This window comes from Simochromis diagramma, unplaced genomic scaffold (assembly GCF_900408965.1).
Source record: "Simochromis diagramma unplaced genomic scaffold, fSimDia1.1 OVJJ01000293.1, whole genome shotgun sequence".
In the NCBI taxonomy this organism is placed as follows: Eukaryota; Metazoa; Chordata; class Actinopteri; order Cichliformes; family Cichlidae; genus Simochromis; species Simochromis diagramma.
In genome coordinates this window covers 4,665,534-4,689,569 of record NW_024386801.1, presented here as the reverse complement: position 1 = coordinate 4,689,569, position 24,036 = coordinate 4,665,534, and the positions used below count along the sequence as shown (strand labels likewise).

At 39.1% G+C, this 24,036-nt stretch overlaps 1 protein-coding gene and 1 long non-coding RNA gene across 5 annotated transcripts in view; one reads left to right on the top strand and one right to left on the bottom strand.

Moving 5' to 3' along the window:
- ldlrad3 (low density lipoprotein receptor class A domain containing 3) overlaps positions 1 to 24,036 on the top strand; it is a 91,685-nt gene that overhangs the window by 20,514 nt on the left and 47,135 nt on the right. For 2 of the 4 annotated variants that reach the window (XM_040025268.1, XM_040025271.1), the window contains exon 2: positions 17,731 to 17,877. In XM_040025268.1, the coding sequence (XP_039881202.1) occupies positions 17,731 to 17,877 (147 nt within the window). Of the gene's footprint in view, positions 1 to 15,722; positions 16,190 to 17,730; positions 17,878 to 24,036 lie in introns of all 4 variants that reach the window. The other 2 variants (XM_040025270.1, XM_040025269.1) reach the window with 2 other exon arrangements.
- LOC120729570 lies at positions 1,613 to 18,071 on the bottom strand. The gene is made up of 3 exons (XR_005694953.1): positions 17,775 to 18,071; positions 16,266 to 16,275; positions 1,613 to 1,623 (listed from the first exon to the last, which is right to left on the bottom strand). It is a non-coding gene; the product is annotated as an uncharacterized LOC120729570 (long non-coding RNA).

Sequence of the window (24,036 nt, the reverse complement as noted above, 5' to 3'; positions counted from 1 at the left end):
TTTTTTTTTTTTGTCTGCATTTGAGCGACAATCAGCTCTTCCTCAATTCCAACATCTAAATCTAGTTTGTTTTTTTTTTCATTCTGCCCCCCATTCTTCTCTCCATCCTCTCTCTCCTAAATGCTGTGAAGGTAATCCCAAGGTGATGTTAATAGGCTGGGATACTGTTGAAATTGCCACTGTCATCTCTTAGAGGATTAGATGGACAATTGCTTCTATGAAGGCCAAGCCAAGCAGTTCAAAGAAAACTGCAACAAAACAACTTTTCTAAAAGTGCCTTATACTGCCAGCATGCAAGTAACCTCTAACATTACAGCTTTTGGGTTTTATGTGCTCAGTATTGAGCTTGCATAGGTATGCACTGATGTTCTGATCTCCTTTTTAATGTAACTACAGATGGACTCATAAATAGCGAAAATATATCAAAGCTTTGGGATTATAGGCTCATTGAGATCTTTGATCCTAGATTGATGGGGGACCATTGTGTGATTAATGGAGTTTTATTTAGCCAAGCCAGGGTAATTTTGCCTGTCACCATTGCAGTGATTCAAGTGCAATATAAAAAGGCCTGTTTGACATTGGATTTATTGCTTTAATAGTATAAAATTATCATGCAGAACTAATGAAACACTGTTGTAAACATCTTGTCATAGAAGCTGTATGTGGATGCAAGTTTGAAAGCCGTTTGATCAGCGGTTCCCTTTACTGTTTCCTATGTAGAGACTTTGCCTAAAATTTTTTTAGTCTAAAAATCTTAATAGGACTTCTTAATAGCACCTGTGTTGAAATCATTCTAGAGATATATTAATAGATGACTGAAGGGGAATTGACAGCAATTTCCAAATTAAACTGGGTTTGTTTTTTCATTTTTATGGATCAATGTCAATCACTTTTTAATGTACCTATTATTGTGGGGTAAAGTGTTCAAAGAAAAAAAGACAAAATAAGTTGCACAAAAATGCCAGATGTAGTAAAAATTATACAAATTATAACTCGTATATTCAAAATGATATTTTATTTTTTTAAATTTGTTAGAGTTAAATAAGCACTTGCAGTTTCCAAACAAATAGTTTGCTAGCAATTATATGGTTCAGACTTTACAGGCTTAAAAAGCATGAAAAACAAATAAGCACTTTTGGCCCATATTGACATAATTGCATCACATATTTGCTGTAAATTTGTTGAATGATGCATGGTGCAAATCCTCCATCCCAAAGGTGTTCTGCTGAATTGAGATCTGATGACTGTGGGCCCCATTTGAGCACAGTGAACTCATTGTCATGTTCAAAAAGCAGTCTGAGATGATCTGAGCTTGGTGACATGGCACATTATCCTGCTGGAAGTAGTCATCAGAAGATGGGCACACTGTCAGCAACAATACTTAGATAGCCTGTGGCATATATACGATGCTCAACTGGGACTAAGTGTGCCAAGAAAATATTCCCCACACTATTACAGTGCCACCAACTCCAGTCTGAATTGTTGATACCAAAGCAGGCTATATCTACACTTCTGAATGTTCTGAATATCTGAATGACCCGACAACTTTTTGTCCAATTTTAATGAACCCGTGTGAATTGTAATCACACTTCAAGGTTTTGACATGTTGTGTGTTCAGACGTGCTCTTCTGCATATCTTGTACCTTGGTTGTAATGTCTGGTTGTTTGAGATAATCTGCTATCTACCCGTTGTCCTCACACTTCTGGCATCAACAAGGCATTTTCACTCAGAGAGCTGAATATTTTTTTGTTTTTCAGATTCTCTGTAAAGTCTAGAGATTCCTGAGTGAGAAAATCCCCCGTAGATCAGCAGGTTCTGAAATACTCAGACTAGCCCATCTGGCACCAACAGTCACGCTACGGTCTGATTTAAATGACCATTCTTCCCCATTTTGATGCTCAGTTTGAACTTCAGCCTACAGGTGAACCTAAAAAAGAGGGGAAAAAAACATTGAATCAGAAGACGTGTCCAAACATTTAACTGGTAGTGTAGATGTCGTCAAAAGTCACACAATGAGTTCTACTGTAAGCATAAAATATGTACATGCATGTAAACTAATCACAGTTTCTGTCTGGCCTTAGTTTGCCTCTTTAAGCTGCTAATTTTCCACGTCTATTCTCCCCTTGTGTGTCTGCCTCACTCCACTCACTCCGGTGCTATTTCAGCCCACAGATGCACTATCAATAATTCAGCCCCTTTAACAAGGCTCAGGCTTTTAAGAGGGTTTGTCAAAGCCCCTCCTTTCTAGATGCCCGCTAGTCACTGGGTGGTCATGTCCTGGTGGAAAAGTCCTTTATTTTATACTGAAACCAGAAATAAAATTGTTGCTAACAGACATTGTAGATCTTTATTTATATTGTTATTGAGTTTGTTTCCTCTCAAGCTTGAAAAAGCTAGAGCACACTTACTACTGGCGGGCCAAGAAGTCAGCGTCTTGCCAGGGATGTAAAGCCTAAGCTGTAGACAGAGTAAAATGGCAGCCAAGCAAGAAGACAGGCAGGGTCACAAAAAGTTCATATTTCACTTTAATACTTGTTTACATTTTTATGCACCAAACAGAAGGCTGGCGAGGCATTGCAAATCCCAAACAGCCCCAACATCTTTTGGGGCAAAACCCATGTGGGTAAAGACTGCTTAATTCTGTGTGGAGCATGTGTGTTTGGATTAGTTTCAAGGAGGTCTGCAGGAAACGGAGGCTGCTGGTTTTCTGAGTAATGCATTCTGAAATTACAGCTATCCCTCAATGTCTGTGATAATGTCATAAGCTACAGAAAACGTACATTTATGCGGGCATATTGAATGACACAAGCCCATAGATTCATTGAAGAAAAGCAAAAATAATATGTGCACTTTGAGAGAATGATTTGTAGCATTGCCATATTACTCTTGTATATAGAAAAGCATTACTTTAGAAATGCAATTTGGCTTTTCAGTTTTCCTGCTGGTCTGACGGGCTATAAATCTGCAGCACTTATTTACCAGATTGGTTGTAATTAGTTTATACAACAAGTCACATATTCTGTTTTTATTGCATCTTTTGAATTTTGAATCAATGATTATTTAAATTATTGTCTTGTATCAATAACGAGGAGTTGGTTTGCACATCTAAAGGTTGGTATTAAGCAATACTCCTTTGTTTTGTGAGTTTCCTTGAATTCTGGCATCCTTATTTCATTAAAAAGCAAATGTTAAGTCCTCCAAACAACTGGTGACTAATCTTCCCTCATCCTAGAGTAAAAGGACAAGCTTGTGGTCTATTGTTTGCTTCTCTTCAGATGCACACAGGGGGATTTGCTGATTGCCCACCCACAGAGAGCTGACCGGTGCTGTGGAAAATCCAGCCGAGAATTAATCACTCTCCCCTTGTGAGAGTTGTTGCTCAGGAGTTTCTTGATTGGGTTTGACGGTGCAAATTTTTTTGAGATGTCCTTTAACACCCAAATTCAAGTTTGGTTACCTTGTGTTAAGCCTTTTTTTGTTTGTTTGATGGTTTGTTTGGTTTTTGTTATCTTATTTTTAGACTAAAGATGAAAAAAGGAGCCCCTCCGGCATCATATACGCAAAATACTCTGCAGTGAAGAGGCTTTTTGTGCGATATGTTTTTCTCCCCGACAAAAACATGCTCGATAATTTAACGGAAAGAATTAGAAGTACGTCTACTACTTGTTTCTCATCAAAAATTCCAAGCTCCATGAATATGCAAATGTAGAGATGCCTCTAGGTGCGGCGGTGAGCCGTGTCACACCCACCAGTGAAACGTTGCTGGTCTCATTACACTTCGATCAGAACGCAGCCACTACAGCCACTCAAACCACACAATTTATGTCAGAGTAAGAATAAGTTTAGCAGCTTTTTCTAAGCGTGTGTTTTTGTTTTATGATTGTTTAGCATTGCTTTCAGCAGGATGCGTGGGATAAGAAAGTCCTGTTTTTATTAAAGTCTGTTTCCTCAGGATGTTGAAATATGTGTAGTTAAATTTTCACATCTTTAGTTATGCGGATAAATGGGTGTGTGTGCGGCTCAGAAATGACACTGCTGCTTGGTGAATATTTTAAATGTCATGTGAAATGTGGAAATCAGACACAAGTGACGGGGGAGGATTCTTAAACATTGTTTTTCTCTCTTCAGCAGCAACCTGCTGCTTTTGTTTAACTTTCTTGCTCAGTATTCCTCCTTCGTTCTATGTATATATCTCTCTGGCTGTGTGTCTATGCGCGGCATCCTCGATAGAGATAAAATGAGTAGATCACATGAATTTAAATGACATTCCCATTACTCTGTGTTCTCTGTGCTGTGCGTCAAACACAGAAGAGGAACCTACAGAACGGGTAAATAACACTGTGTCATCAGTTCCTCCTAGAAAGTCTTTGGCACTACACACAAAGGCCAGTTATCTATTCATCACCTGTACTGTTGCACTTTATAGTTTGGACAAAGTGATATGGAAAAACTTTGAGAAGAAGACAAAACAATGCATTGGAAGTTTTAATTAAGACCATATGTGTGCAAGAAAATAATGTGAATGTGGAAGAAATCAATTCCAAACTGCACCACAAAGTAATAAATGCTGACATATTTGTTAATTAGCATTGTTACCCTCCTGTTGCATCAGCACACCAATATTGTATTCTTGAAGCATTTCAAAATAGTTATGCTTAAGTATTTCTTGTTGTACATTGACTTAGAAGTCGGTATCTGATAAAAGTTTAACAGATTTTTACAAAGTTTCAGATTAAAGCTGATGAAAGTACATGTAATATTGAGAATCAATATCGCAGTGTATGCAATAAGATGAAACAAACACTTGAGGACTGCCCTAATATCATTCTTATTTAAAGCACTGTCTTTCAGTCACAAGGATATAGATATCCACTGGTATATTAAGTTACACCTTATGAATAGGAATGTTAAGCAGTTCAGACTAACTTCTCCAATACACAAACAAAGTGATGATGATCAGATGAGAAGTCATTATGTCTCTCTTACCCTCCAATAAAAAAACCCTCAAATTTTAGATTTGATTAGAAATGATAACTGAGAATGCCTCAAAGCTCTGTCTCATTTTCATTTTGTCACTTTTAATATAATTAGGATCTGTGTTACACAGGCTACCTCCACATGCACGGGTCTTTTTTTAAAATTATAACCCTTTACTTATAGAAAGAATAGACTACCAAACCTTTAAACGATAACATAGTGCACATTAGTGTTCAATGTAGCATTGTTACATTATTGTTACATTAGGAATCTTTTCAATTAATTGTTTTCTTAATTTTAAGAGTTTTCATAGAATTTTCAATAATTACCAAACCAGTTTGAGCAGCTTATAGTCTGTATTTACTGTAGTTTTGCATGCAGTGACTGTTTTGTTCGAAATTTCACTTTGCTTAACAGAGTAAATCCACAATTTCCTTAAAACTTATCTGGCTATAGCATTAGTTATGTCTCTAACCTTTGGACTTTGTAGTAAAGCTGCAGGTACCAGAGTTTCTGCTTCCCCAGCTGTGTCAATAAAAATAACTGAAAGTCTATGTTTTCCTATAAAAGTTCTCTGTGTAATGTACAGGGCAAAACATGTTGGTCAAGCAGTAATAGGGTTTTGTCATACTTTAAGTGTTGCTGGAGTTTTAACCTCTTTAGACATTTGGCTTGCTGTCATAGCGTCATCTTGTACTCTGCATCTGTTTTTCCTTGACTTGCCAATCCTTGAAGTAAGAAAGCAGAGAGGATTGAATACCCAACAAAGCGATTCTAGCATCAGCCATCTGGTTTTGTTTACCAGCAGACAAAGAAGCAGCAACATTAACACCTGCATTAGTAGCGGCAACAATTCTAGCAGTGTGCTGCAGATTGGACTTTTCATGTAATCTGAGTGTTTCAAATGCTTTAGCCCAGCTTGAAAATCCATCTTTAACAAAAGCTTTTAGAGACTCTTGATTGTTACTTGTAGCAGAGACCTCACAAAACCTCAGTAGAGCTGTAGGCTATGCAAAGAAATTCCATTTTGTAACCAGCCTGATAATCCTTCCTTTTCTGCATTCATCCTCACTTTACTTTGGTTTTTAAATTGGTCTGTTTTGTTAGCATTAAGTCCCCTCTTAAAGGCTAATGTACATGCAGTGAGTGTCGCGGCAGAAGCATAGGCTCACCAATCTGCCTGGAGTGCCAGTCTGATTGCAGGACAGGACAGACAGCGAAATAACCAGTCACGCGTAGTTCCTTAAATTGATCCAATCTACCACCACCCCATGACGAATACATTTAACCTTGAGCTGTGCTGGCAAACTTGTGCGCTCAGCATTCTCCGAAGGTACTCGAGCACCTGAGCACTGTTGGAATCGACTGCTCTTACATAAGACAACGTTGTAAAGAGGGTAATGGCCAGTATAGTTTCTAGTCTGGCTGCCCTGAGTTTAACTTCATGTATAAAACAGAAAACTCAACATAAGCTTAACCACTTGGCTAATGACCACTGGTGAGCAGGATGGCAGGGATAAAAGCTAGCATTTCTTTTTAGCTAAGCATTGCTCTCCTGGCAAACTTGAGCTTCCTCGTGCATCTTTTGCAGAATCTTCATACCAGGTGACACGTTGGACGCCTGGCCACACAGCTGCAGAATTTCTATGCTGTAAAACTGATTTAGGAACTTAGTGAGTCAGTATTATAAAAAAAATATGTTGTAAATCATGATGAAAATGCAAGTCTGCCAAGCAAAACAGCAACCCCTTTCTCCTGCACCATTTTTATGCGCACTTAAGGACAAAGTTATATTTAGTTCTTTGATCCGGTGATGCCCGTTTAAGATGTGCGTACAGACGAATGTATGTGTGCATTAGTGATGTGTATATCACAAGAATCTGGAGCTAGAAATAATTGTCCTGACCTCTTACATTCCTTTTTTGTTTCTCTGAAGCTGTTAGACTAGTTTTCCCCTGTGAGAAAGTTGTTTTTCTTGAGTGTGCTACACATTAAAAGCTATAACAAAAGAGATGCGCTGCCTATTAAGTAAACAAGCTACACCATAGAATCAGCATAAACAGGATAAACTGCTAATGATGAGTGTAATATGATAGTATGTTCAAATGCATTTGGTTTATTGAAAAGGTAGTACATGCTTACAGCTTCTTTAAAACTTTTTTGTCCTAAATATTATATGTGGTTTATGGTATTTATTTTCATGAATTTCTTTACTTTAGCAGCTGTGTCAGGAACAGAGTTATTACATTGGCTCAATGATTTTACTGCAATTACTTTGGAACTCAAAGTTAAGTGTCTGAGCACCTGTCACTTTGAGTGTGCAGCGTGTTTAATGAGGAATTAATTGTCAGATAACCCTAATATTTCTGTGCACAATAAGTTCTATTAAACGATGTATCAAAAGGCTTAGTGAAGTGGGTGTACATATCATCTATAGACAGAAAAGGGTATTAAAAGCACAGGAAAAATACATTTCATTAAATTCAAGGGTAACTAATCTATAGATTGAAAGGCTCTTGGTTATTTTAAGCACATCAGCGCTAGGCAGGTTTTATTTGCCTTGTAGGAGTTCTGCTTGGTAACTTTTGATTTTAGCACTTTTTAAAAGTCTGATTGCATTTGAAGTCTGCTTTTGTGTTCTTCAGGTAATCACCCTTAGTTACTGAGTAACTGAGTGCGCACAGCGTGGATGACTTAATGTGAACATTTTGTGACTTTTTCTCGCCATGTGTTCTTTTCACATTAAAATGACATTAACTTTAAATCAGACGCGGTCCTCGCTCAGTTTGCCATTCGGTGATATTATCAATAGCTCATTTAGCCCTTGTTGCCAACTGACACTGCAAATAAAGTAACTACACAGCAGGTTATGAAGTCAGTGACTCGTCCCGGGAACAAATGGATTCACACAGCAGATTCATCCTTAGAGGCAAAACCAAAAAAGGCAAAGCAGCAGCTTAAAGATACTGTGGCTACATTGTAGCTGGTTTCATATTATTCCGGCTTGCTGTCTATTTTCATGCATGGTTGCTCTTTTCTCCATCTCTCACCATTATTGCTTTGCTTGCTCTGCTGCTCTGTGCTTATGCTACCCTTCCTGTGTGTGTGTCTGTCTGTCCATAGGGTGCCTTTAATTGATGCAGACCAGGTTCTTTACACTTGCACTTATTTATACTGGATGCTTCAGTGAGCCAAAGTAACAGGATGGAGAATCTCTTCTTTTCTCTGGGAAGATCTGTCTCCCTTTGCCACATACAGACGCACACACAATGAAAGAGACAGCCAAATCACCCCCTGCTGCGTCTGAGAGCCCCCTACTTGTAGTTAGCCCATTTAGAGCGGTGTGTAATTGAAAAATAAGTTTCTTTTCTTGAACCTGAAAGGCTAGTTTTCATTCCGAGCTGGGCTATATTGATTCACTCCTCCCTTATCATCCAGCAGAAGCAGCCCTTGCTGCCCATGTTTGTATTGACATTATCTGTCTGTAATGTAACTTGGCATGCTCCTTTACAGCTTCAGACACAATTTCACATAATTCGCTAGAGATAGTTTTAGCAGCATGGTGTGGTAGTGTGGACAAAAAGATTATGTTCAGGGGTGGTTGATGCGGATTTATTTCTAAGGACATTTTTTTGTCTGGAAAGCTCAAAAACTCCCCTCCATAACCATTTTATTGTGATGTTTCTCCCATAGTATTATTTCTTACTGCTACTCAAGCTTACAAAGGCGGGCCAATCAATTCTCGGGTGCTGTTTCAATCTGAGGCTCAACCTTTTATTCAGGGCTAATCAATGCAGGGCAGATATCTAAGGCTGCTGGGGAAGATGGGGGTTAGAGAAGTAACAGCCAAGCCAATAGTCACCTCAGCTATAGATTTATATCACTGACCTTTTATGTGCAGAGCACAGAGAACAGAATTTGCTTAGGATGGATATTACTGGGAACCCAAGGACAGAAAATGATGTTACTGGTTACCTCCCTGCTTCTTTTTTTTATTACCCCTGTACTCTTTCCTTTCATAATTGCTCCATATGACTCACATCCAGTCATATCTTGATCTCCCCCTTTCATTTCTTTCCTTTCATCTTTTTTGAAACAGAATTTTTAGAAAAACCTATGTGCTACATGCTCCTATATAGTGTTGGTTTAATCCTTATTGCATCTTGTTGTGTGTTACTCTGCTTTACACAGTACTTTCCTGTCTACCCTTGTGGAGTATTGCAGTAACGTATCTCTGTTGTACAACCCAGAGTCTATACACACACCCAGAAGAGTCTTATAGGTGAAGGGAGGTCATCTGTATGCTTTAAGGTTTAATACGTTTTCAATAGCTACTGTCAAGAGTAATATATATTTTTTATTACCAAATTAGCTGTTCATTGTCGAGGCAGCATACTGACATTTGGTTGGAAAATATTCATAAGGCCTGGAAGACAGAGGCAGATGTGGGTGGTTGGACCTGTCTTTGCATATTCAGAGAACTGCTAAGGCACCCTAAGCAGTTCTCTGAAAAGTCTCATGACTGCCATTTCCAGAATCATTATGCATGAAGTATACCCATGGAACATCTTGGAATGAAAGTTGGAAGCTTTCCATGTGCTCTCATATGATTTTTTTTCTTTAAATGGGTAACAGTGGTCCTAAATATTAAAGTCCTAACCTATTAAGAAATTTTATGGTTACATATTTCCCAGATCTTTCCAATTTGATTCCAACATTTGCAATTCTTAATCTTTGCATGCGGGATCACTTTGATTTGTTTTCTCACTTGTGGCATTTCTCAAGGTCAGACACAACCCAGAAATGTCTGTTTGGGTTAAAAAAAACAAAGGTAGTTATTTTTTAAAATGAGTTTCTTTTATTCGCTAAAGATCCTAGAGTCAACATTAATAGCATTTCCCAACTTTCCAAACCCAGATTTATAAATCCAACTGATGAAAGCTACATCATTTGGATCCATGTTCAACATCTTCTCGTCTTTGTGGAAACACACATTTCTTTGTCGTTTACTGCAAACTGTGAACGACCTGGATATTTTTACAACTGTTAACAGTTGTACGATTGAGTTTTAAATTGCTCGGGTTTCTCCTTGCTCACTTAAATTCAGCTTAATTCAGAGAAATTATTCTCTTAATAACAAGATCTATCTTTTTTTCTTTTTAGATTTTAGTTTCTATAATGCACGGAACAATAAGCTGATGTTCATTTATTGGCTATTATAAAATTACATTTTTAAAAAGTATAGAAGAAATGGGGGAAAGAGCCTTCAACCATGTAATGAGTGTTGACATTACATAGTTTGTCCTCCAAAAGGCACTTTGAAACTTCCCTGTTGGCAACACCACAAACACAACAACCAGCTGATCTGAGCCAAGTCAGACAGGGTGTAAAAGAGTAATCCATGACTTGCTGCAACAATAAAACAAGATTCATTTTAAGCTGCATTTTTATATTACCTTAAGGGCTCATAAATAGCTATGCATAAATGTTAGAGCAATCTCTTTATCATCCACTATATCGGTTCTTTAATATCACAAAATCCTCGGTATCGGAGTTAAAAATCCTGTATCAGCCAGCGTCTAGTAATTACACCTTTTTGTATATAATCTTGCAAAAAATCATCCATCATATTGCTTATCACTTACTTAACATGAAACAATGTGGAAGCTTACTTGAGAAATAACTTGAGTATTATTCAGAACCGCTGGGAAATTAAGCTTGTGTTTATGCTGGGAGTTCATTTTCATGTCAAATTATAATTAAGGTAAGAAAGGTGCAATCAATATAACTGCAACAGAAGCTGAGCTGAACAAATAGATAGAGGAAGATTTCACCCAGATTGAGCCACTGAAACTTTGTGAAAGTAGCACAAACTAAAAATGTACATGCTAATTTAAAAAAAATAAATAAATAAAAAGGGGGGGGGGAGTATCCAGCTGATGTCTCTACGCTCTATGATTTAACAGTTTAAATGGGGCCTTAGTGGACACAGGGTTGCTGAAGGGTGAGAAAAGATGGGATGCAGACGGTGGGTGTGCAGAGGAAAGGATGGTGTAGTCAATATTTACTCAGAGTAATTGGTCTACACTTCCAGGTTCATCCCTGCCTTATCTCCTCCTGTTCTCCCTCGCACACTCACTGTGTGACCACAGTTACACACACATACACAGGGGATTGTGCACAATGCCCTGAGCAGTCCACAAAATAATGGTTAAAAGCATAAGGGATAAATGCTCGACACAGTTGCTTCCAATAAAACTGCCCAGGTCACCTTGGGAGTGTTGCAGCAACCCCAGAGTACCATAGTGAATTATTATTGCATAGTGAATTGTTATTATTTCGTTTCTCTTGTAGTGCCATCTGTAATGACCTGTATAGCTACGCTTTCTGCGGTAATGAGGTGGGTTTTTGTTCATTACCTCAGTGGCGAACAAGTATTGAGGCTTATTACTGAATTGACAGAATGACAGGGGCATTGGGATACGAGGTGTCGAGCTTGCCAAAAGATGGACTCATCACAAGCTTGTTGCAAGAAGTACTGCAAAAGGTTTGCTACTGGCAGTGTTACACTCGTGGGAAAAGACGAGCTGTCCATCAACTGTTTCTTCTTCTTTCTTTTTTTTCACTCTTATTGGTCACTCCTCAAACACACCCACGCAGACACACATACACATATATGAGAAACAGTCCTTTTCCTGTCCTCTTGTGCTCTCAAAGCAGCTTTCCAATTAACCCAGTGTATCTCCATCAGCTCTTTGAAGTCATTTTATATGGTTCTCGCCTACACTTGTTCTGTGGGGCTCTGAATGGACATTTCTGGGTTGTCAACAATCACGCTTCTTTGTGCGGTGTTTGGTCTGTGAATACTCACAGCTCTGTAACAGGTTCGTATTTAATCGTCTCCCCAGTGTCGCCAAATCCTCATAGGGAATTGTTTGCGTTCTTTTCTGTCATATTGAAAGACGTTTACTGAACAGTATAAAACCTCCGAGATGACCGTTGTTGTGATTTGGCACTATATTTAAAAAGTCTGATGAAAAATAAGCTTCTGAAGCAGAGGTTAGTGTACTGGAACAAGCTTGAATGGCCTTCCATCACCTTCAATTACAATACATAATTACTTCAAGCAAGTTCATTTTCATGTGCTGCAGGCTGGCGTTCCCTGCAGCTGGTGCCACGATGAAGATAACAATGCCGAAAGTAATACCACCCCACAGTCCCTGATGCACACTATGCACATTCTTTTTTCTGTCTCATTCCTGTCATGCTGCAGATGCCAAAAAAGCTGCAGTCACAGCACTTCAGGATCAGCTAAAGTTACTTTTTTCAAAGTAGAAAGTAATTTCAAATGGAACGTTTCAAACAGCTCAACAGACATTACCAAACGCACGCACACAAGCTGTTTCTGTGCAGTTCGACACTCAGTGTGTCTTGCAGTCGATGTGTTGATGCAGTTGCTGTAGTTCAGTGGCAGAAGAAAGAAGCAGCTCTGAGAAATGTGTAAGAAATATACTAGGATTGTGAGAGATTAGGTAAGAACTGAAAGTCAAGAACTGCTCAGGAATTGACATTTAATAAAATGTGATGTCCTCATTCTTTTCAGAGTTATCTAAAGCAGACATTGTTCATAACGTGTCACTGAAACTGTCTTCTTTAATTTTGTGAAATGACAAAACGATAATTTTTTGTTTCAAAAGTTGTGTGACGGTACTGGACAGATTAATATGTAGAGATTCAATTGGATACTTTGTATCCATGTATTGTGGTAATCTCATTATAATTACTGTAGCATAAGTAATATGTAGACACACTGTCTGCTACAAATTTCTGTATCTATGTGAATGGTAAGGTTGGGCGATTGGACGAATACATCGACTGTGGATGGTAGGCTGAGCCTTTCGCCGATCGGTTTTACAAGTCCGTGCATGATTACATGAAACGAATGAATGGTAGTCGACCAGTTTGCCAGGTTTTTCTAATTAGTCGATTAGTTAATGATTATTTCAATAATTCTTATCTCCTCTTCCTGTGGGCAAACCTCCTGTTCTAGGCTCCAGTACCTCACCTGTGCAAGTCTGCCCACCTGTGAATATCACCCTGTTGTTGAAAAGGGTTTACTATTCAGAATAAACGCTAATATTAATGTGAGAAGAAAAAAAACAAACTAGGAGACTGTGTAGCTACTCCAGTTTAATGGTTTACTATCACATTTCACTCATTAGCTAACAAAACTGAAATTGTGTTCACTCAGCAAGCATCAACCATGAGAAGTTTCTGCCAGGTAAGCTAACATAAACAAGGTATCAGTGCGACACACCAACTAATTCTCTAAAGCTGACCCACCCAGAGTTGACATCACAGCTCCACAGTGTCGGTGTTTTAAACGCGTGTGCACCACAGTAGTGCTTTCATGGAAGGAAAGCGCTGCTTTGCACAGTCTGCATTCAACTTTGTCTGTTTTGCGTGAAATGATTTCACATTTTTGATAACTTCTGTTTCTATTTACTTCTGTCCTCCTGTTTTGCCGTTCGCGCTATGTTATTCTTCGTTAATATTGGGTGTAGTCTAAATATGGAATGAAGAATTTCAAAAAGAGCTGCAGACCTGGCAAGAAACACCATTAGGACATAATGGCCCATGTTGGACTGGTGCCATGCCCACTGTTAGGTCAGGGGTAGCAGTCATTAATTTAAATTTAAGCTGATGGTGCTCTTAAGGATTACTTGCCAATTCCCACCTTTATCTAGCATTTGGACAGCAGCCATGATAGCTCGTGTAACATCTGCTTATATAATATATGGCTAACTCTATTTAACTCAACAAATCAGATCAGTCCTTTTGAGGTGAATCACTTCCCCCACTGCAGTGCTACACCAGAACTTAAGGTTCCCTTACCTGCCAAATCCCATTTTGATCCCTTTGCTAAAGAGTATACTGTTGTCAGTGTGCACATTGTGAAGAATTGGTCAGATAAAACGAGTGAGATGTAATATTTACATTTTGAAAGTGACCTGAACATATTTTAGTCTTATAAGTTATATTCGAAGCATAGTTAATTAGCAGATGGCATAAATGCTGCATCAGGTTTATAATAAGTTGATTATTGACGATGGTTATGTTATAAATATTTTAATCAGATAGGTTTTATCTTCTTATCGGCTCTAAAATGTATAAGGAAATTTTCCAAGGCATGTATTTATTGACTGCAGCTCGATCTGATCTGTTAATTTGTAAAATATCGCCTTCACCCTTTTTGTTTCCTGCAAGTTAACATGGGCAAATAAGCCAGCTGGTGTTGATGAGGGTCAAAGGTTGAACAGTGTGTGAGTAGCTTTGTATGTAAGCTGATTGAAACTTGAAATTGAAAGCGTCTCCTTGAAGCCGAGCTATAAGTTAACACTAATGTGCGACTGCTATCTCTGCACCATCTCTATGCCTCACTGTGCTCTTGAAGTTAAGCTGGATTTTTTTTTTTTCCACTTTATACTGAAACATCATTGAAGCGACTCAAGATAAGAGAAGAGATGACTCATTGTTCTTATATCAAACCAGCCTTAATGTTTATATGTTGAAGTTGAGAGACGTGGAAACTCAGCTGAAGCTGCTAAGAGTACGCCCATTATTTTGTTTTTTGGAAAGGTTGTCTGACAAAAAGATAATCACGGCGATGTTTTTCATTTCCAGTTTAGATGAATCAGCGTAATAAATAATGAAAGAAATAGAAATCTGAATGTTTTCCTATCCTCATAAGATTCAGGAGCTTTTTCTTTTTTATCACTCAGCTTTTTTGTTTCATATTGCATGAGACAAACGGAGGCGTTGCGTCATGCATTCAGATCCAGAAGGGTTGTGCTGTCTCATTTAAGAGACAATCTATACATGGTTTCCAGTACCTGCTGCTGTTAAAAAAGCAGCAGTGGAAGGATGATGTAAGAACAGATTATTTCTGTGTGTCAGTTACTCAGCTGCACTCTGGAGGCTGGCTACATGTGCTAAGTGAATATCAACGAGCTGTGGTAAAAAAATGTGGAGTTTTACTTATGAATTCACAAAAGTCAGAGGTTTTTATTTGAAGTGGGGTGCAGTGGATTTTGTGGTAATGAAGATTACTTCATTGAGAATGTGTCCCTGTAATGGTTTATTTGAGGAAAATGAACAGTGTCACTGCTGGAGAAAGGGAATTCATTTAACTGGATTATTTTAAAGGACTGAACAAATAGAAGCGGCATCTGAACATAAATACAGAGCGATATCTATGATCTGTATCCATCCAAGCATTTTAGAGGTTTTCATATTTGTCATTACTATTCTGCATTTAACATTTTTATCCCTTTTCTCATTTTCAGATTTTGTTGAGAAGGACATTTAGACATCCATCACTGTCTTTTGTTATAAATATTTAATGTCAAATAAAATAAAAAAGCTGCAGGTACCTACATATATTAAGTATTGTGCTGAATTCTTGAGCTTAAAAAAAGTCAATATTTGGTATGACCAGCTGAGTTCTTTAGTACAGCCTGAACTATTTTAGGCTCTTTTAAGCTTTGTTGTAATTTCTTTAAGCAGTCAGTGGTTCTGTCGGCTCATTGAAGGGCGTTCAAAGCTCTTTGTTGGATGTTGGCTGCCTTTTGTTCAGTTCTGTTCAAGCTGATCCCACACCGCTTTAATAATATTGACGTCCAGGCTCCGGAGGAGGGCCAAGTTCATGACTGATAGTGTTCCATTGTGTGTTTTTTCTATCCAGGTATGCTTTGATTGCACTGGCAGTGTGTTTGGGATCGTGCTGAAAAAGGAATCCGTTGCCAATCCGTTGCTTTCCAGATTTCCATGGTATTACACACGGTGTTGCACAGTGGATCAAAATCTAACTCCATTCATAACTCCGTCAATTTTGACAAGATCTCCAACTCAACTGTCTGAAATGCAGCCCCAAACCATGACAGAGCTCCTGTCGTGTTTTACAGATGGCTCTAGACACTCACTGTTGTAGCTCTCTCCTGACTTCCTCCTGCTGACAATTTGAACCAGAAATGTCAAATTTGGATTCATCACTCCATCAGACCTGTTTCCACTTATTTAAGTCAGGTTATGGTGTAATTTGGCATACCTCAACCTTTTCTCCCTGTTTCCTTTCATGTTCACGATAGCCTCCCTTCCACTGAGACCATCTCTAATGAGGCTTCACTGAACAGCAGATGGATCAACTGAAAGGTTAGATGAATCTCTCAGGTCATGTGTCAGGTCTTTGCGGGGTTTTCTCTTACTTAAGGGCGTGACTTTCAGATACTGTTCATCCGCTGCAGATCGTTTAGTTTTTGCGGGGGGGTTCTGACCTGTTTTTGTCCCCTACTTGTCTGTTTTCTTTAAGCATACACTGCACACCACACCTGACCAAGATATACCAGTTTTGTTTTGTTTGTTGTTTTTAAAGCTAAAAGCACTTTGGGAATCACCTTGTTGATGCAAAATTCTATTTTATGGCTGTGAAAATATAAGATGTCGAGCTATATTTGGCATTTTCATAGATTCAAATAAAGAAATTGGAACAGTTGATATGTTTTTGCAACACACTGCTAGTAACAAATATGCCATTTAAAATTGGTGCTTTAAGTTTTCTGTCATGTGTAGACAAAACATTGGGTCATCTGTTGGGTTAGATTTGCTTTGTATGCTCGGGTAGGTCAGTGATAAATGGTTTAACAATAGAATATATAAAAAAACAACAACATTCCTCTGAAAATGGTCGGGTACAACAATTAAACTGGAAATGAGCAAAAACCTGCCAGTGTAAAAAGACTGTTGGAAAGCCTGGAGAACTATTGCATAAAACCACTTTAAAAAAAATTACTGGCTTCATGAAAACAAATATGAAAAAAACTAAGGACTTAAGAGTTTGTGTAGTACTGTGCAGGTCATTCATGTATCAATATATCCCTCCATTTTATTCATTTCAGTCATGAAAATAAATTAAAAAAGAAAAAGAACCGAAAGAGCACGGTAAATAATAATTACATTTTCACATCGCTGCACTTTACAATTGGAGTCATTTGAGCTGAGGACTCCATCAGTCATTGTTCTGGTAAGCCACACTGCCATTTAAGATGCAAAGGTCCATACGTTTTCACAGCAGCTGAACCCGTTTTAGCACTGCAGCATAAAAGTGTTCCGCGGTCTGTCCGAGACGCCTTATTACTGCCACATAGCTTTGTTTGCGAGCTAAACTGCTCACCACATAGTGTCAAACCTCAGCCAAAAGGCCGTGTCTCACATTCCAGCCCATTATGCCGCAGCTGCACTGCGTCCAGTAGAAATGCCCCAAACTGGTTCGGGGCTCATGATTACTGTGCCGACGGTGTGCTTATTTTTGTTCTGCGCGTGTGTATCGGTGCATCTGTGTAAGTCTAGGGTGAAATATATGCTCTGTTTGTATATTAGTGTTCTTTGATGTTTGTATCTTTATCTTCCCTATCGTGATTTTCACCCACGATACTGTTAACACCGAATGACCTAGACCGCTTTTGTATTCATGAGATCTTCCTCTGTTTATTTGCTCATAGATTGATACGGCTTTTTAAATAGAGCCGCTGCCTTTAATATTTTTCTGTCTTTAGACAATGGAGATAATAACAGATTTCCATTTTGACTCTGGTGATGAGTATCGCTGTAATGCAATCGCTCTACCTGTTTGATTTCTTTACAGAGCGAGTTTGTAATAGTCTGTCCTCTCCTCTGTTTCTCTTGTTTATCAACAGAGAGCCAGCTGCTTCCAGGGAATAACTTCACCACGGACTGCAACATCCCTGGAATCTTCATGTGTGGCGATGGCAAGTGTGTCCCAGGCGGGCGGCAGTGTAATGGACTGCCCGACTGCTTTGACAAAAGTGACGAGAAAGGCTGCCGTAAGTTCGTCATTAATAAATCCCTTTTTAACGACTAGATCCGCCTTTACCGTTGAAGCCAAATTGATTATTTAGAGTTACATCAAGTCTTCACAGCTCCCGAACTCTTTTTGCGATCCAGCAGTTGTACTTCTTCTGACATCCCCGTCCAAAGAGCCACAAGGGCCACTTAAAACGAATTCTCTGCCAACTTAAATGAACTTCCCTCCTCAATCCTCAAATCACTCTCCCCTCAGTGCACAGCCTTCCTCTTTTTCTTCCAGACCCTTGGCCTCAGTTTAGCACCAGGATGAAATTTAATACCATCAAAGCAAAGGCCGATTACTTCTGTGCGCGCAAATAGTGGCGCGTGCATAATTCTACTGTAACACTATAGTAATAGTTTGGTTTTGATCCTCAGTTTTAGTTGGCTTTGATCTTTCTGGTCTGCAGCTCCTCCTTTTCTCCCGCCCATCTCAGCCAGAGCTCACACAAAGATGGGATTGCTGATGAAGATCGACTTTGAGGAGCTGCCACACCAAATAGAATCCCTCATCTCCCGATATGTTCATCTCTCTGAATGTCTCGCCCTCCCGTTTTCAGTCGTCTCTGTGCACCATCCCAGTTTATCTCATCTGATCATTTTTGGCTTTTGGCTTGTAATTTGCTTTGCAGATGCCTGTTTTCATTTAGCAAGCAATAAACCTCCTCTTAAATCTTTTTTTGGTTTTGTTTTTCCTAACCCTGCTAATTCTCCCCCAGTTAGAAAACAAAAACAAAACATATGGTCTGCCCTCCATTCTTTGTTTTTTTTCCTCCTCGAACAGTCACTTCTCTCACTGTTCTCTTCTTAGCAGCTCAGGGAAAAGGCAGACGACTCTTGACAAAGGTGTGCTCCCTGGCATACAAGCACACACACACTGTCACACTACAGTCGGTAAACTTACTGTATAGGTTATTGGTTGTCTTAATTTGGAATGACTTGGAAATCTAAGATGTATATTCATAGGGAATTTTATTGTATAGACTAACCTTTTTTTGTATACCTTTTGCTTGTGACGCCCTTTAACTTAAAGAAAGACTGTTGCATTAATAGACGACTATACGTTCAGATTCTCATCGCTCACTGACCTTAATCTGTCAACAACTGTCAGACATGGAATACTATCATTTATGCATATGAAGTATCAGATACTTCCAGTATAATACAGCCTCTATATCATTCTGGTCAGCCACTTTCACTCCAACAACATGCAATTAGTGCTATAGTTGCAGTTGTTTTTATTTTAAACATGACAAAACTGACAAATTAAATGGGGGGGAAAAAATATTTGAGGAATGTCTGGTAGCCTCTAAATGAGATAACATGAGGATAACATGAGCTGTTTATGATCAGGGTTAGACTAGCATAACTTGTTAGCTCAGAAAATTCTCTTGCAAGTGAATGGAGGCGTCTGCATTGGTGCTTTTCCTCAAATACATGTCATTTATAACGAGAAGCAGTATATCCATATCTGCAAACAATTTTAGACTTTGGCACAACACAAAAGGAACGAGACGCCCCACTGTGTTTGTGATTGGAGTTTGAATTCAGTTAACTTCCTTGCTGCATTCTCAAGAAAGCAGATCACTGAACTGCCAACATAAACTGACTGTATATAGTGCACGCGGTGTCTCTCGCTGACATAACATGTACTGTATGTACAATATACTGCTAAAGATTAAAACAAGTTATCACAAGGCATCACGCTCATCCTGCTTGGGCTGTCAGAGCGCTATTTGTGTTTGCTGTAGACATCTACATTATCTGCTCTGGCATAAGTGGGCCTTATTATCCTCAAGTAGATGGCTAGTTGTCGTTTGGTATCTCTGGTGACTGCTTCCCGAAATCCCCAGACAAACTTCTGGCTCCATTAGGGGCTCTGCAGAGACAGACAGACAGATGGAGGGATCGGAAACAAGGGAGTAAGAGAAAGAGAGGGGGCAAAAAGGGGGACTCATTATTGTGGCTTCAGCAAGAGTTCTGTCAGGATGTGTATTATCTAAGGAGAACACAGTGCCTGGAAACTTTGTGACTGCAGCTATGCATTCTCTGCAGGTTGACTTATAATTAGACACCCCCTCTAAGAAAACACAAATAAACTCAGTTATGGGTATATGTGGAAGGTGGTAGGTTTGTTGACTCTGTTTGCTTTCCTTCTGTCGTTGAGACATAAGGGTAGTTTTTTTCGAGAGCATACTTCTCAGAAAAACACATTCTAAATATTACTATCATTACAAATGATTGCTGCAAGGCTTGCTTTCTTTATATTTATAGTATCATAAATCTCTAGGGTGTCCAGTGTCCATCCGCTGCCCTTTGCACTCATAGTCATTACCATGGAGGCAGAGCAGTGTTGACTACTACTGGATATTAAATTTCCTTCCATCTGTAATGTGAGCAGATGGCTTTTGTCAAAAGGTTTCCATAAATACACGCCTTAATTGCTGATACGTGTCGATGTCTACATCATTTCCGTCTCTTGGCCCATTTTAAGTATCACACTAGTGGATTAAGAAAGAACAACAAAACAATTCAATTCTCTTCTTTGTGTGCCTCATAAGCATGGAAAGATTGTGCTTTGCAGGCATGCATATATTTGGTGACTTTGTGTTGTGTTTATTTTTGCCATATGTGTGACCATATAAAATTCTCTGTTACATTTTTTTTTTTTGTGCCGCAGAGGAGTGCCTATTTTTATCTCATTCATTTGCAGAAGACAGCTGTACTCAGAAAGTAGATCCCGCATAAGCCCCTGCTCTTTAGCCAACAGATTGTGCTGAAGTCTCTCACCAAGGAATACTTATCCTGTACCTGAGGTAAAGGTCATACGTGGGGACATCCCCCTGGTGTCTCATTAATGAGCATTTTATTTTTGAACACCATGTAGCTAATGGGAAACACAAGAGACAACAAATCAGTCTCAACTCGTTCTGATATCTTCAACATAAAACATGAACATAGTTTTTAAAAACACAAGCGTATGCACTCATGCTGGTGTGCAGTGGTCCAATCAGTAAGAAAAAAAAAAAAACTATTTTGGAAGATGGATCCACCTACACATGAACTTAGGACGACATTTTCTAGGAGAGTTTGATTTTTTTTTGCCAGCAGTTGTTTTGCTTCCAAAATAAACTTCTTTCTGCCTTATTTATTGACCTGGTTACATTTTATTCCAGTGTTGATACCAGTTAGACGGTTTGCATTTGCATGTTCTTTTCTCAATCCTTTATTTATTTGTGGATATATCTCATTATGTCACAGCTGTCAGCTCAGGAATTGTAAAGCCACTCCTGTGTTCCTCCCAAACCCCACTGCTCCTCTGCTGTTTGTTTGTTCTTCCAGTCCCCTGTAGCACAATGGTCAACTGGAGTTGTGTAAATACTTTTTGCTGGCTCTTAAATAACAGTTTTGGCTGAGGGAAAAAGGCAATATCTCCAGCCTGAGTCTTATTTCATTTAAGATGAATCTTATTGTATTTCCGCCTCACTAGTTGAGGGCAGGACCCCCAAAGTATTGTTTTGATCGAGCCTTTTTTCTCCTGGAGTGCAACCTCTACTTTGCTGTACATTAAATTAATTACATTTTAGATTAAAACATGTCATTTGTAATTTGTCTCTCTTTTGCAGTTATTCAGTCCTGGGGATCTGCCATCTATGGGCAATGCTTGTGTGTATATATGTATGTCGGCAGATTAAAGGGGTCTTTAAACTGAGATTCAGAGGCAGGCTGTTGAATAATTCCTCACACAAAGAGGTCAGAAGTACCATCCTGCTCTCTGGTGTCCATAGCGCCAGCCCGGGAGAGTGTTAGACGAAATGGATGCTGACAGACGAGAGAAGGAGGAGAGCTGACTGAGCTCACTGGGCCTCAGAGCCAGGATTAGCCTCTTTGCCCTTGTCTGGACAGGACATGAGTAGACGAGAGAGGACGGATACATAGCAGGGCCAAAAGGGTGAGTGGACGTGATTTAGAACGCAAGAAGTGTAGAATCAAAGACGCAGACACAGAAATGTAGTTAGGAGAAAGAGAAAAGACGGAGAAGTGCATTTCAAAGCAATGATTGTTCTGAACTAGTGGCCCTGCAGGCTGAGGCTCTGGCCTCTCTGTGTGGGAGAGTTCACATATTCCGAACTCTGCACTCACAAACTTCTCTGAAACTTCTATGCTGCTTTGAACTACAGGGCCCAACAGGAAGGCCACTGGCCATACCGAAAGGCTGCGCATCTCCTAATTCAATGCTTAAACTCAAGTGGTTTGCATGGCAGCATGCCTTTAATTAGGGCGATAACTCTGATAACTCTTCACTGCTTGAACTTGATCTTGAACATTTGTAATTGTTGCACAGTGGGTCAATTAAAATCAAGCTATGAGGGGGGAAAACACTTCACTAGAACTTCTGCCCAAATATAAATAATAAAATCAGGGAGCTATTCAGAAGTTGTTTAATGTGAAACAGAGTACACAAGCCAACAGTTACTGTAAAAACCAAAAGGGCTATTACTACAGCTAACTAGCTGAGCTACAATACCATTCATTTGTCATGCCAATCAGTAAAGCTTGGTTTATGCCTTACATTTAGCAGCAGATGTGTTTGACATCTTTAAACAATATTAATTTAAATCTGTCTGTTATTCCAGACATGCTTGAAACTTTTACTTGTGAACTGTAGCCTCACACGTGGTCTGCTATTGAAGTCTCTATTAAGACTCTATTAACAGTGCAAAAATCACTATTTCAAGTTTTAATTTCTTGTTCCACTTTTTATTGATCCACTTTGATCTTCATAACATTTAGGAGCAAAATAAACTCCTCAGTTTATTGGATTAAATGAATATTAAAGCCGGGACCAACATCAATAGTGCTGTTGTTTGTTTTTTGTGTGTACTGGCCTTCGCACAAAATACTAATGACATCCCCGAGTTCAAAAGAACCACTAAACGCTCATCAGCAACAAAGCTCTCCACATCAGTAGGGTTGATTGTCTCTACAAAGATTCCTGACACAGACTGGTTCTTTACCAAACTCTTCGTGGGTGTATATAAGGTTTGGCTAAGATTAGGACTGTGTGTGTTTACACGATAAGAAAAGTGACCAGTTTGCCTAATTTTAACACAAGAGCAATGTAAAGTTGGGCAAATGCTCCCAGCTTTACATGACAGTGTTTCTATACTGTACGTGGCTCGTTTGTGTGTGTTTAATTTATGAGGACAGACTAGAAGGATATGCAGGTGACTTCAGTTATTAATAGTGTGAATGATTTATGTGCCAATTACTTGTTTATGATGCTTAAGCCAAGATCGAGCTTAGTTTAAATAGTTTCCTAATATTGTAAAGCAAAATGTAAATGTTGTTTTATTACTGCAAATGTAATTAAAGGCTTAACAACAGATGGGAGAGCAAAGCCAACAGAAATGAAATGGTGCTTTTACTTCACCATCAGTTGAGCTCACCTGACCTCTGTTTGCCATTAAATCACAATCACGTCACAAACTATTGCAAACAAATTGTTGGAACTTGTGTAAGAAATCCTTTCTGTGACTAAGGTAAAGTGGGTTGTCTGCCAACTGGAAGGCTGGTGGATCGATTCTCCGGCTACTACAGTCGGAGTTACAAATGTTTTGACCCCAGTCAAAAGCAAAATTCTGCCTATGCAGTATTAATAAATTAATGTATTTATTTAGTTGTTTCGTTTTTTTCATGAGTCCTCAATCATATAGTTTCAAGAACTAGCCCATCATTGCTGTAACATTGCCTGGAGGAAAACTCCACCTGCTGATGTGACTGCAGTGCTTGGCCTGAAAAAGGTGTTACCTCTGCTCCCGAATCACAAACGGGAAGGTAGAAACTGTTTGCTTTTCCTGTCACATGCCAGCATGTCCTGAGCATAGCATGAGGTAAACTGTGTGCTATAACTGCCTGTTGTTTGTGTTTAGCTTCAGTTGCTTTGAATCGTTTCCTCTCCCTGGACAAGCTAGAGCTCGGTTTGCATTGCCAGCAATAAATCAGACTCATTCCCAGTGGGTGCTCAGGTCCACCGCTCTCCCCTTTGTCACAGATTTTTTTTCATAATAATTAAGGGGGGAATTTCTAGGCCTAGCCGAAGGAGGTGGTTTTCGGGTCTCAGGATTTTGACTCTG